This window comes from Denticeps clupeoides, chromosome 6 (assembly GCF_900700375.1).
Source record: "Denticeps clupeoides chromosome 6, fDenClu1.1, whole genome shotgun sequence".
Classification (NCBI taxonomy): domain Eukaryota; kingdom Metazoa; phylum Chordata; class Actinopteri; order Clupeiformes; family Denticipitidae; genus Denticeps; species Denticeps clupeoides.
Window position 1 is genome coordinate 23,838,233 of NC_041712.1, and position 13,612 is coordinate 23,851,844.

At 44.7% G+C, this 13,612-nt stretch overlaps 2 protein-coding genes across 6 annotated transcripts in view; one reads left to right on the forward strand and one right to left on the reverse strand.

The window, feature by feature from the left end:
* The window catches only part of camkk1a (calcium/calmodulin-dependent protein kinase kinase 1, alpha a), a 46,238-nt gene extending 43,267 nt beyond the window's left edge, over nucleotides 1-2,971 (forward strand). For all 3 annotated transcript variants that reach the window (XM_028982426.1, XM_028982428.1, XM_028982427.1), the window contains one exon: nucleotides 151-2,971. In XM_028982426.1, coding sequence (XP_028838259.1) covers nucleotides 151-223 — 73 coding nt within the window. In that variant the 3' untranslated portion in view covers nucleotides 224-2,971. The remainder of the gene's footprint in view (nucleotides 1-150) is intronic.
* Nucleotides 2,293-13,440, reverse strand: p2rx1 (purinergic receptor P2X, ligand-gated ion channel, 1). Of its 3 annotated transcripts, none has more exons than XM_028982430.1 (13): nucleotides 12,965-13,440; nucleotides 9,924-10,068; nucleotides 8,706-8,777; nucleotides 8,171-8,231; nucleotides 6,510-6,597; nucleotides 5,999-6,079; nucleotides 5,369-5,510; nucleotides 4,576-4,721; nucleotides 4,375-4,465; nucleotides 4,210-4,275; nucleotides 4,046-4,141; nucleotides 3,456-3,515; nucleotides 2,293-3,370 (listed from the first exon to the last, which is right to left on the reverse strand). In XM_028982430.1, exons 1-13 carry the CDS (start codon nucleotides 13,099-13,101, stop codon nucleotides 3,335-3,337), a joined length of 1,221 nt encoding a protein of 406 aa, XP_028838263.1. In that variant the 5' UTR covers nucleotides 13,102-13,440; the 3' UTR covers nucleotides 2,293-3,334. The 3 variants fall into 3 exon arrangements, with proteins under 3 accessions (XP_028838263.1, XP_028838264.1, XP_028838262.1); XM_028982431.1 differs by having other exon boundaries at nucleotides 2,293-3,340; nucleotides 8,159-8,231; XM_028982429.1 differs by having other exon boundaries at nucleotides 8,159-8,231.
* Between the last annotated feature and the right edge of the window lie 172 nt (nucleotides 13,441-13,612).

Sequence of the window (13,612 nt, forward strand, 5' to 3'; positions counted from 1 at the left end):
CTAGTTCTTAGATGTTCACTGTTTACCATTCGTCTTCTGGACCTTAGGAGCTGCCTGGTCCTGATCCCTCTGTTCCCATCTGCAGCATGGTTCCAGCAGAACTAGGTGATGACAGGCTCAGTTTGAACTTTTGCTCTCTCCGTGTCTCAGGAAGGGCAGCAGTGGCGAGGGAGGCCGGGAGGAGTTAGAGGATCTCCACGAAGACGAACCCTCGTCCTCCTGAGCGCCGGCCTGACCCCAGACGAACCTGTCGTATGTTCTCCTCCGAACCAACTCCACCCCCCTTCATCTGGACCGACTAGCCAGCCCCGCATCAGAAATTCATCCTTCCATAAGGGATTAAGCCTGTGCCCAGAATGCATGGCATTTGACTGGATTCGTCTGTGCTTAATCCTGGGCCTTTAAACCTGACCCTGACCCTGACCTTGACCCTGACCTTGACCTTGACCTTTATCTGTGGAATGCTGTGTACAGTGTACAGCCTGAGTGCTCTGTGTGCTGCACTACTAGAAGTATACTAAACCAAATCTAACCTTCCTTCCCTTTAAGAAACACTTTCCTGTGGCTTTACTCATGGAACCGTTTCATTCCGGGTCTGGGGAATAACAAAAAAAAAAAAAAAAAAATGATTCTGTCGTCAGTGTCGGCTCTGTTTGTGCCACGCCTTTCATGAAGCTAAAAAAAAATACTGGAGATACTCCCTCCCCCTCCTTTCCAACAGATTGCTCTGAAGAGCATGGTGGCGGTAGGAAGAAGCCAGGCTGGAGCTCCAGGCTGACCATGGTGAGGAGCATCTGCCATCGCCTTCGAAGAACGTCACCGCACCGGAAACGCTCCGTCAGACACCGATGCGGATCCAGAAAAAAACCCGCGTCCCCCCTTAACACACAAGCAAAAGGGTGTTTTTCCAGGTTGAAGAGAAGGTTCATTCACAGAAGAAAAGGTCCCGGCCCGCTAGCACACTCTGTTTTTTGTATATATATGTTTACACTGACGTCCATGCCCTTGTCTCGACTGCTTTCGAACTTCCACTGCCATTTCCAGCACTTTCCACAAGCTGAGGCGTTTATCTCATTCCATCCCTCCTCGCATGTCAGCATCTACAAGAAGACATGTTGATTTGCCACCAATTTGCTTAAGTAAGTAAAAACCTCAACTGGATTGTCTGTCCTCATCATGACACCCTGCCGTTCAGGTTTTGGGGACTTAACCCATAACCCATTCAAGTGCTTGAATGAGGAAGAAGTCTTTTGAGGAAAAAAAAGTGTGTTCTCTCCAAACCTCCAGTGGTTAGCTGACTAGTTAAACACTAGTTAACACGCGTGAACGGAGGCTCAGCAGTCATGTTCACTGATCCAACCTGGTTAAAACATGCCACCTACGATACATCACGATCTGGCAACTTTGGCACTGTCGAATGAAAATGTGGAATTTGGTACTAGTTTGACCATCTGTGTGCTCAGAAATTATTATCTTATTGCCCAGTTCGGAAATTGTAATCACCCATGCATTATACCATGCAGCAGCCTAAGTTAATATTTATTTTGTACTGAGAATTTTTTTTTTATTGCCTGAAATGACTTGTTACAGCTGATAATGACTTTTTTTTTTTTTTGCCCGGCCATGTTTAGAAGAACCGCGACTTTGTGATTTTAATGAGCAACTTGGCATCATTGCTCTTTCATATCTGATATCTTTAGGGCTTTTGTGCGTCCAGAACTGAGCTGGCAGTGACGGGGGCTTTTCTCCAGACTCCCAGTCAACGAACGCTATAATCAGGGGTGTTTGGGGGGGTGTGTCGCGGATCGCAGGATCACGTGCTGCCACCGCGTCCTGCGGCATTAAAAAAACGGTTATTAGCCGTTCTGTCACAAACGCTGCATTTCCCACCCGCCCAGCCGCCAACTCGCAAAGCACTTGGCGTCCTTTCTCTTTTCTTTCCAGCCAGCCAAGTGGTATAAGTAACATTTTGCGTCTTTTTGAAACACTCCAAATGACTGTGAAGTGGTTGCTGTGGCAACAGATGCTGGGATTAGGGGGGGGGGCCATTTTTAAAACGACTGAGAGTCGTAATCCAATAAAGGCGGCGAGGAGGCCAAAGTGTCTGTATCCCGTTCCGCGTCCGGAAAATTCCACTAGGGCACGGTAACAGGGCGTGTGATCAGCAGAGTAACCTCTGACCTCTAAACTACCTACCCTGCCATCACACACACATACACACACACACAGGCCAGATGGTGTTTTCCCTTCAGTCCCATATTTACATTCCCGCACCATCTTCTGTCGGTGGGACTTTTTATTGACTCTTGTGTGTTATTCGCTTGCTATGTCAGGATGGGCAGGTCAGGGAACATTGAGTAAACGTTCGTATAACATCTGAATATCCTTTATCAAACACACACATTTTCATTTTAAGAGTGGGTTTCTGTGTATATGGAAAGGGTGTGTGAGTGTGTGTGTTTACAGACTATGCACGAGTGTGTTACGGCCTGGTCTATCCCGTGTCAGTTTGGACTGTAACATACACATTATCGACTGTGCTCTTACTAACTGTGCTGTTGATGTAGAATATCGTCACCATCACTACATTTCCTGTGCACTTAAACTGCATCACTGTTTTGGGGGGTACGGGGGTCCAGCAAACAAAAAAAATGAAGAGAAGATTGTAGTCTGCTCTGGCCGTTCGACGTGGGAGAAGGGCCGACAAAAGGGCTGCGGGAGAGACCAGAGACGGTCACCCATCATCTGGCTTTCGTGCGGACGTTCGTCCCGCTCTCTGTGCTACAGTCTTTACGAATTCTTCTCGTCTAGGTCAAACTCTGCACATGAATAAAATGCATGAGGTGAAAATCCAAAAAAGAATGCAGCTGTTACAATGTAAATATGTACCAATGTATACAAAGATGCTATTTTTTGCATGCTTTTTGTACATTTAAACATCATCAAAAGACAATAAAAGAGATAACAGACATCTAAGTGCTTGGGTTCATAATGTACATACAGACCAAGATGGAGATATAATATTTTCATTTCACATATTCACACTACAGTTTCATCACAGCTTCTGACTCGCAGGATAAATTCCATGTTCTGTACACTATTTACAATAAATAATCCACACCGGTTATGTTTGGCCAATCCTGAAAATACTTTTTTTTTGTTGCCACGAGCTTCTCAAATCCAGCGGTTCAGACGAGCAACAGTCCTGTCCAGGGACGTCCAGCTCTAGTGTCACTCAGAGTCCTGTCATTTTCAGCCCCTCCAGGAGAAGAGTTCGCTGAGAGCCTGGACGGTTTATCCCGACTCCGGCCTGGATCTTCAGCGCGGCCGGTCGTCAAGGCTGCAAGGATGACAGGGTTGGCACACACTCCTGTTAGGAGGAAGGCCCAGAGTCACCATGACGACAAACAGCACAGAGACCAGAGGAGGAGGTCGAAGAGCGACGCGCGGCTCACCTTCACCGGCAGTTTGTCTGGCTGCTCTGCTCTGGCATCTGCGTTGTGTAAAACTGTGTCCTGCAAAGTGCAAGGGCCTGTAATTTACACTGTACATACATACAAGTAAATATTACCGTATATAACAGATCTCACGCCATGATGTTTTCTAGGGGTTTTTACGGTCACTGCAGGCTCAGAAAGTACAACAAACTACACTACCAAAACTACATGTTTTTTTTTTTTTTTTACTATAAAATGTATTAAAAAAATTACTTGTACTTGGAATAAAGTGCAACTACTCTTCACACATGGTTACCGTGCTGAGTGTACCTACATATAAAACCATTATTATACTACTGTATGGTGTGTATGTATGTAATATACAGATTTTCACCATGGAAATTCTCTTTAGGCTTGTAGAATAGAATAGACATCAGTACAATCATGTAGAGAATATGGATGAATGAATTCTCATTCTCAGCACTGTGCTGCCATCTTGTGATATGAGCGTGATGTGGGATTTTTGTGAGCTTGTCAGTTTTGTGTTGTGTAGTGCTGTGTTGTGTTGAGTGCTGCCGGCAGTTGGCGGGCTGATGTCGGCAACTTACTTCCTCCTTCAGAGATCCGTGTTTGAATTTCATGTTCTTGTAGTGATGACGCTTGGGTAATAAGTGTAGGAGCAAGAGGTCACATACAACGGTTGCCTGGGAAACATAAAATTAGTCAAGATGGAAGACCACACACATCAAACCAAATTCCACTCTGATCTTACCACTCCAAAAATCCCCACTCCGGACCCTATAGCTGTCATTGTTGGAATTATGTCAAATTTTCTTGCCTATAAAAATAAATGTAAAAACAGCAAAATGATGAGCACATTGGACACGAATGAATGAATTTTTTTATGGATTCAACATAATAACTAAAATATAATTACTAGTCCATGGACAATGATTTCCAGCCGTATGCCAAATACTTTAGTCAGTGTCCTTGTCTCCACTTTGTCCTCTGTGTAGTAATTTGCGTGTCTGAAACATTCAGTAAAAAGTAAAATACATTAGACTTTTATTCTACTAGAGAATTACACTCGGTCACCAGTGTCCGGGCAGCGCTCAGTGATTCAGGACGTTGCCCGTACCTGAAATTGTACCCCACCGAGGCTCTGGCTTGGTCCTTTTCTCCGGCGTTGCCGTAGAGACCGTAAAACTTGTACTCGGGTTTGCAGTACGTCACGCTCAAGTCCAGATTGCAGACCCAGTCGATGAGGATACCAATCGCCCCGCCCTATCAGAACATTTTACCAGGGACAGGGAGGAATGGGAAAAAGTATGAAATTATATATGGAGGACATCTCGTACAAATAAGGTAATAGCATCACAATAGCATCACAAAAAATAAGATAAAAATGTATTTGTTTTGCTGCTATTACCTTCTGCTTCTGTCCACTTTCTGCCGTGACAAGTGCAATTTCCCACTTGTGGGACTAATAAAGGTTTATCTTATCTTAATCTAAACCATATATCCATATCCATGAGTCTCCATTGTGTACTTTGTGTGTGTGTGTGTGTGTGTGTGTGTGTGTGTGTGTGTGTGTGTCTGTGTGTCTGTGTGTATATATATATATATCCATATATATCCACAGTGTTCACAAACACACACATAGTCATGTATCCACTCTGTACATATACCCATTGTACATGTGTAAATACATATACCTGTTTAAGTTTGTTTCTAGATTGTATAGTGTACATTTTATTGTTGTATAGTTTTTTTATTCTGTTCTATTGGGTTTTTTTGTATTATTTCACTGATCTACCTTTTCGCTGCTGTTACCTTTGTTCTATCCACTTTCTGCCATGACAATGCAAATTTCCCACTTGTGGGACTAAGGTTTATCTTATCTTATCTTATATCTGAGACGTGTAACCCACCACTTTGGCTATCTGGGAGAAGTTGAAGCCGGAGAGCGTGACGATGTCTCCCAGTTTAAATATGGGACACAGTGTGTCTTTTTGCGGGTCGTACAAACACTTCTTGATGTAGTCACTGTCCACCCCCTCAACCAGGTTACTCCTGAACACAGAAAAAAAGAAAAAACATAACATATGCACACTAACCAACAGCACCGGCATTCTTCTTTAACCCCCTAATCATTTAATTCATTCGTTTGCAACGTGTCTCCAGAAAGGACATGTCCAGAGCACGGGGTTAGAACAAGTGTGTGTATGTTTTGCTCTTGTCCTTGAATAATCTCCCGCTGTGTACTTGTAAGGGCCGGATGAGACGCTGGCCGTCACACGCACCAGCACCTTTTATATCCCTTCTGTCTGGTTTGATCTAGGGCCCTGCTCCTCGCCGTTTTTTAATCACATCCGTGTAAACGCTTTTACGTTCTTTTCCCCCTGCAGCCTCCTCTCTTTCATCATGGCCATTTCGCAGGGAAGCACACTGAAGCCAAACACACGGCCGCCCGCGTCTACATATATCACCTTCTCACGCCGCTTCTGCCTCTTTGATCCCGGTTTAATGGTTTAATCTGGGTTCACGTCGCGCTCGCTTACCTGACAATACCGAACTGAGGGAAAGTGATGGAGTTTTTAATGAAGAGGGTGTAGTTCTCCGCCGACATCAGGAGCGGGGGGCTGCGGGGAGAGGGGAGGAAAGCCTGGGGTCACATGGGGGGGTCACGGGCATCCAGATCCCTCCACGGCCAACACAAACAAAGTAGGGCTGTAGCGAAGTGCTCAGCGGTACGATTCATGACAGAATGAGCAGCAGGTACATTTATATAAAAAAGAAATGTATGAAAATATATATATATATAATTAAATTGGCTGAAATGTAATAAAATCTATTGATTGTGTTCAACAATTCCATGCATTGTTTCATCCTTACAAACAACTGAAGATCCAAATATTTAAATCCAGCAATGCCATGAATAAATTCCACGTTTTAGTGATTCCAGATTAAAGAACACCTGTTGGGTGTCCAAATGAAAGGTTCGCTGTGTATTAAGGGCTATTAATTAACGATGTTGTAGAGAGGATGTAAAAAGAACGAGTAAAGTCCTACTCTGGGATTATACGGTCATCTTCAACGGGGCACCAGGCAAACACCTCACAGGACTTTGTAGTGTTGATGCATTTCCCAGTCATGGGGCCTGGTCGGTGGGTAGAGGAAAGCACAGGGGTCAGAGTTCACAGTTCTCACAGGCCAGAAGAGATTGTTGCACATCCCAAAAACACCTGAAGGTCAGGAGAAGACCTCCACCTAGGAAGCAGACACGTGTGGGTGTGGCCTGAGACTTACTCGGCCTAATTTTTGTGTCAAATTCAGACCGAAATTCTGGAGTTGCTGCGTTGTCACTTCTTGTTTTGTGATCTGCAGTGACTCGGTGTGTGACATGCACTGCTGTCTCGGCCCACGCCCAAATACACACCCACCTGTGCATATAGAAGCAAGCTCATGCCGCGTTTATGGCTTGTGCATTGTGCCAGCTGCCCGGTGAGAACAAAATATCACCTAAAATGTGCTGATAATGTAGGGTACCGATAGAGAGGTCCCACTCTTCAGAAGAATAATTATCAGAATAATTATCCTTCTATATTCTTGTTGTTCTCATCTCATTCTGTTTCTTATGGAGGCACGTCTGATATTTGAAATTTTGAGATTACTATTAATCACTTTGTATATTTTTTTTTATTATATTATTGACTATCACTTGAGTAAATCGTATTGATATTAAATAATAGTCAGTGACCTCATGTCCTCAGACGCTTCTCAATAGTTCCCTAATGTTTAATGAATGAGTTGAAACGGCAGAGACGACAGTCTAGTCGGGCGTGTGACCGTCTGCACTGCGCTTGATGGCTTTTGTTCCTCTGTGTGTCAAACATTTTAATGTCACTGAAACACAGCCACCCTTCAACAACCGCCTGGCTGGGAAGACTGTTGATTTAATCAAGCCATGTTTGTTCCGACCTCGTGGTGGCCGGAGAGTTGTCCAAATGTTTAACTCAACAGTTGTCTGTTTGGCCAGGTTTTCATGTTCGTGCTCCGCTAATACAGGATCTTCTGCAAATACTCAGATCTTGTCACCTCAGCCCTGCAGCAACAACAAGCCATAAACGGTTCAAATGCCTTCGAGCTCTTTGCGCGAGCTGCAGTTAGATTCCTGTAGCCCAGCAGGATATTCATCTTGTTGGTAGATGAGGAATTGGCTTTGGTTTAACGGAGGAAGCCCAGCATTCAGGAAGACCAGCCTTTCAGAGTCATGGCCAATGAAAATCTCGGTGTCACCTATCACATCTTAAAGCATCATAAACACTTCGTAAGTGCTCATGCTGACAATAGAGGTGCAAATCACAGAAAATCCTGCAGTACATACCAAAACGGATATGATTCCACAGAAAAAAATGATATGATAAAATATTAATACCAAATACCAAATACTAAATACCAAAGTTTGAATGATGTATCACCAAATAGATTTTTTTGGTCCCATAGCTTGACAAGATAAGATTATTTGGCAGCGCAGCGCAGAAATGTATTCCTGTCGAAGTAAAATCCAGGCTGCTCCTGAATTAAAACAAGCTGAAGAGTTACGTTAGTGGTGTTAGTGACGCTGTCTGTATGAGGACAGTAGAAGGCCTGAGGTGGCCTCACATGAAACAACAGCAAAGAGATTTTGCTATGACTCTGAAATGGCACTCTGGATTTACCATTCCCCATACGTTTGGAAAGCCCTGCATCACAGTCCTTGTCCGATTTGCAGCTGTTTTTGGGGTCCGGGAGCTGAAAGACAAGGGGAAGTAAATGGGGAGGTGGCATAGCAATGGCTGATTTCAGACAAAGTTAAGCAAACAAGGCAGGAAAGGCCCAAAAGGCCAGGTTTTTGGACACTAAACATGTGCAAGTCATAGACAAATTCTTCAAGGCAGTGAATATTGGAGAAGAGAAGACAACCTTTAGCAGCTAAGCATAATGGGACAGCATAGATTTCACAACTGATACAATAAAAAAACTGAAGAAAAAGTCTCTTGCATGAATGGCAGCTCCTAGTGGCCAAGGCCCGCCAGGGCCAGGACATGACAGTCCCCATCAGAGGTCAGTTTGTAAAACTGAAACAATTTCCAATTTAAAGATGCAGTTTATGCTATCTTTTAGAAAATTAATGTGAAGAAAAATTTTGACTGGGTCATATGCAGCACTCAGTTGTTTAATTTATCACCAGATTTGTTCCTCCTGCGCACCGGGGTGACGCCATACCTCCGGACACTCGCCTTGCTTCTGTCCCTCTGTGATGATGTAATTTGTCATGACCACGAAAGACGAGTCGCCCTGCAACAGAGGGCAGAGAACGGAGCTCATTCCTCAACACAAACACAGCCGTTTGATTATCATTTTTCACATGCATGTTTTCTTTTGAAATTCCCTGCTGACAACCCGCCGCTGTGACACGGTGGAGGCCTCGACTATTAACAAGCTTCCTCCGCCATGTTAGCGGGAAAATGACAGTTGTGTTCTGCTCCATTCGACTAGCCGAGACTACCACCACCTTTAAGAAACATTTGAAAACTCACATGTTTAAAAAGTATTTCAATAGAGTCTAACACGCACACACACACTTAACAACACCCTAGCATGTTCTTCTTCTTCTTGACAAGTCAGGCCTCAGGGCTCTTAGTTTCGTTACTCACAATTTATGGAAACCGAATGAGATCACTTTGAATAAAAGCCTCTGCCAAGTAAAGTAAAGTAAATTAAAGTGACCATGGTGTGACCCTACCCGTGTTGGGGCAAACACTTTACAAGAAAAAGGTCCAACAAAGAAACTTTTTCAAAAAGCATCAATGTATGAGTTACGCAGCAAAAAAAACCCCCAGAGAGCAGAAACTTCACTTCCCATATTACAAATGAACATTACAATGATGGAAATATTTCAGTTGATCAAACTGTAAATTCCCCTCTTTCTGGAACCTACTTACATTTACTGTATTTACCAAATTAAGTAAGGTACCGGTCTCTGTTGCTAGGCAACCTAATGTACAGTGATAAGCTTTGAGAACATTTATTTAACATCCGTATTTACCATAAAATAAACAGAGAAGGAGCGGAGCAAATACGATGGGTGTGGCTACAACAAACGAGTGGCTGATGAGAAATTAAAATGCAGTTTCGTTATTATCTCTGTGTGGAAGAGCAATGTTTGCAAAAAAACATTGTCTCTGTTTGCTAGTCTGTGGCATATCTTTTTTTATTTTTGCTTTCCTTTCTGTGGAAAAATGCATCCTGTAGACCTTGGCCGGTCCTGTCGGGAAGGTGGAAAGCTCTAAGCAGTAGTCCATAGTTAAAACTGAGGTCCAGAAATCCTTACTGACATTTTCTAGACCCTCAGATCTCCTTCATCACCCCCTTGTGTTCGGGATGTAATTGAGGGGATGTATGCAGAATTAAGAGAAAATACCAAATTGCTGTTACACTCACTTGCGGAGGAAAGACATAGTCCCCCACGTCCCACACCCTCTTCTTCCCACTGGCATTGGTGAAGCTCACTCCCTTCATCTTGGTGAAGACAGATGATATGGCGTTGTCCTCTGTCTGGTAGCCTTTCTCGTAGATAAAAACCCACCTGCGCGAGGAAAAATGGAATTACCGTACGCCGACCACAGCTTCAGTTAATGGTAATGGGGATAATGGTAACGTCAGGATTTGTGGTGAGTGCATCTGGCTCAACCACGAACCTGCAGCCATGCGTGGGGCTCGCCGGTGAATGCAGAGCAGTTATTCATCAGAGGCTGCTGGCTAAGAAGCGAAAACTTCAGCAAGCCTGCACAGCATCCCACCGTGTCAGTTCTCAACCTCACTTCCAGAAAATCATTCTCTGGCACTTGTTATGAACAGGATAAGCAGTCATGTGCAACTTTTTTTCCAGTGATCAACGGACCAAGAGTGTAGCTACAGGTTGGTTATAGCCACAACAATACCACAATTCTGCTGCACGCAAGTTTGATGAGCATTGGCAAACGATTAAAAAGAGACATGGTGCAGAATACAAAAAATGGCAAAGATTTGATGCACTCTTAATGGCTCCATTAATAAATTCTATAAGAGACAGGATCCTTTTATGCAGCATGTACAAATGTAAAGTGAAGTGATTGTCACATGTGATACACAGCAGCACAGCACACGATGCACACAGTGAAATTTGTCCTCTACATTTAACCCATCACCCTTGGTGAGCAGTGGGCAGCCATGACAGGCGCCCGGGGAGCAGTGTGTGGGGACGGTGCTTTGCTCAGTGGCACCTCAGTGGCACCTTGGCGGATCGGGATTCGAACCGGCAACCTTCTGATTACGGGGCCGCTTCCTTAACCGCTAGGCCACCACTGCCCCTGGCCTGGCCTGGAACTATGAACACACGCTGTATCTCAGAATACTACACACTACCTGTCATGTCTGCTATTGCCCTACATTAAGACTGGGTTATATTGCATCTCAAAGTGCAACTTCTGTTAAATGATTAAAATGTAAAAAAAAAACATTGTTTGTGTAGACAATAGTTACATTACATTTATAGATGGGGGTAGTAAGTGCATCGTCTCTCAGTCGGCCAGGTGGTCAGCGGGTGAAGGGGTGCGGTGCGATACAGATTGGTGCAATACAGAGTTTTGTGTCACACAGTAGTAGACAGGAGCAGGATGCAGCCCATCCCTCACCTCTGTTCTTAATTTTAAAGGTCCCCTATTATGAAATATTTCTTGTTGGTCCCCTAATTCTGTATCCGAAGCCTCTTTCAGAAATTCAACCTTGGTGCAGAATTACAGCCACTTTGATCCAATCCCACAATTACATTTCCCAGGACGTACTGTTTCGGTGTCTGTAGCTTTAAATGCTAATGAGGAGGAGAGAGGCGGGACGAGGAGGAGGGCGGCCTATAGAAGTTGAGGGGGCTATGACATAATCACAATATTCACCAACCAGGAAGTCGAGTCGGCATTATTCCAGGAAAAATTAAATGAACCCTACTGAGTCTCGCATAACTGAACTAAAAAAAATACATTTCTGGTCATTTTTACATCCAATCACCGAGCAACTACAATGCTTTGCACCATTGGAAGCCATGACGGTCGGTGGAGACGATGTTTTAGGGGAGGGGTGGGAAATTCTCTGGGCGGAAAAACCATGAGAAACGGGAGGTGACCTTTCCCCTTATGACGTCATAAGGGGACAAATTCCAGATCCGTACGTCTGAGCTGCTGCTCTCTGAACGGTGAAGCAGAATGACCAAAGCACTCTTTACACCTATCGCCATTTCTAGCCACTGCAGGACCATGGACAGGCTCAGGGAACTCGTATTAACGTTCAATCATCTCACAAAGTCACATTTTCATGTCAGGGGACCTTTGAAACCTGCTGTGTTGCATGATAAATATAGACCCCTGGATCTCAAACTGGTGGTCACTCTTGTAGTAGTGGTAGCAGCAGTAAAGGCATTAAAAGTACGTGGACACCTGAGCATGTTTCTTCTTTCCCATGCGGAACTGGACACTAAAGGAAACTTACTTGCCATGTGGTTGGTTCACATGAGGTTTCGAAACGAAACTTTCTCATGCAGATGTTATCTTCACAGACAGGGACCTTGGTGTTTCAGAGTCAAATTTCCGACAAAACCTAACCCGCTGCACTTTGCTGAGTTTAAATTGACAAAAGACGTTATTGGCTTAGTTAATCATGATGAGCCTGCGGGCTTTTTGCTCCACTAGCGGCCTGGGTCGAGTGAATTAGTGATTTGATCTTAGACCAAGTAAAAATATCTGAACAGCTACAAAACAGGCAAAACGTCCTCAGGACAGCACATCATCTGCGACTGCCACACATGGAACTTTAAATTTTTTCACTTGATGAAAAATGAAAGCAGAACTGGCTCACAATGTTTCCCCTTTTTTTTATAAATACCTGAATTATTGTAGTTCATGAAAATGTCAGTGTTCACAGGGGCCTGTTTTTTTTAATAGCTTTAAGAGCGTGTAAATGTCTTATTGGATGATAGTAGCCTAGTGGGTAACACACTTGCCTATGAACCAGAAGACCCAGGTTCAAACCCCACTTACTACCATCGTGAGCAAGACACTTAACCCTGAGTGTCTCCAGTGGGGGGACTGTCCCTGTAACTACTGACTGTAAGTCGCTCTGGATAAGGGCGTCTTCCAGATAGCATGTAATCGGTAGTCATCTCCAAATCTCTGCCAGACGTGCCAAACGATCGTGAGAAGCACCAATTCCCACATCAATCAGAAAACAAGCCCGATATCTGCTGTTTGAACCAGTTCACGCGCACGTTCTGTCCGTCCCATGAAAGAAGCTGTTATAGGAGCAGTGCAGTTCGTTGTGAAACGACATTTCTACAGATGCTTGAACTGTGGACTTGCTAAAACTTGTGCAGGACCGTTCCTCCATGCCCACCCCTCCCCAGACATTCTTCTGAGATACCAAAAAAAAAAAAAAAAGCCAGCAGATCTTCTCACCCAATGATGTAGGCCAAGACCCCGAGCTGAATGAGCCGACACACGATTCCCACCCGCTTGTTCTTCACCAGCACCTGGCGGGGGGTCTCGTACTCGCAGAAGAAGTTGGACAGGGCCGTGGCGATGGCATCCTTCATTTTCTCCAGGGCGCGGAGATGAGTGTCTCGCACGCTCTGCGCCCGGTCGCTGTGTTTGCGCTTCTTCTTCTGGTTTCTGCAGACAGACCCAGCCTTCTGTGACTCACAGTGTGGGGAAGAGAGTTCTGAGGACCGGGCTGGAGTCGTCCACCTCCCTCCCCTTTCTCTCTCTCTCTCTCTCTCTCTCCTCACCCTAACTCAGTCCTACACTCGCCATCCCGATCTGATCACGTCTCCTCTCTGCCTGTCCCTGCCTGTCCCATTCCACCATTCACCACCACGACACAGGCGAAGAAGAACCCAGAAAACCCCCGGAACCAACGTCCGTTCGAGTGAAGCTGCTTCTCTCTCTCTATCAGCGGTTACGTACAGTTTCCTCTCTCACCCTCTTCCTGAGTGACTTGGACAGATAGCGTCAACAGAGGCCCACGAGCATCGCGTCTTTCTGAAATTCCGGTCCCAAACTCACACCTCTTATCTTAACAAGAATGTTGGTTTTTAGATTCTTGTG

Coding starts and splice junctions, on each gene's coding strand:
- p2rx1 (XM_028982429.1), bottom strand. CDS start 13,101: ATGAAGGATGCCATCGCCACGGCCCTGTCCAACTTCTTCTGCGAGTAC. Junction 6,080..6,509: donor GATGACCGTATAATCCCAGA/GTAGGACTTTAC, acceptor CTCTCCCCGCAG/CCCCCCGCTCCTGATGTCGG. Junction 3,516..4,045: donor ACGGATCTCTGAAGGAGGAA/GTAAGTTGCCGA, acceptor TGCACTTTGCAG/GACACAGTTTTACACAACGC.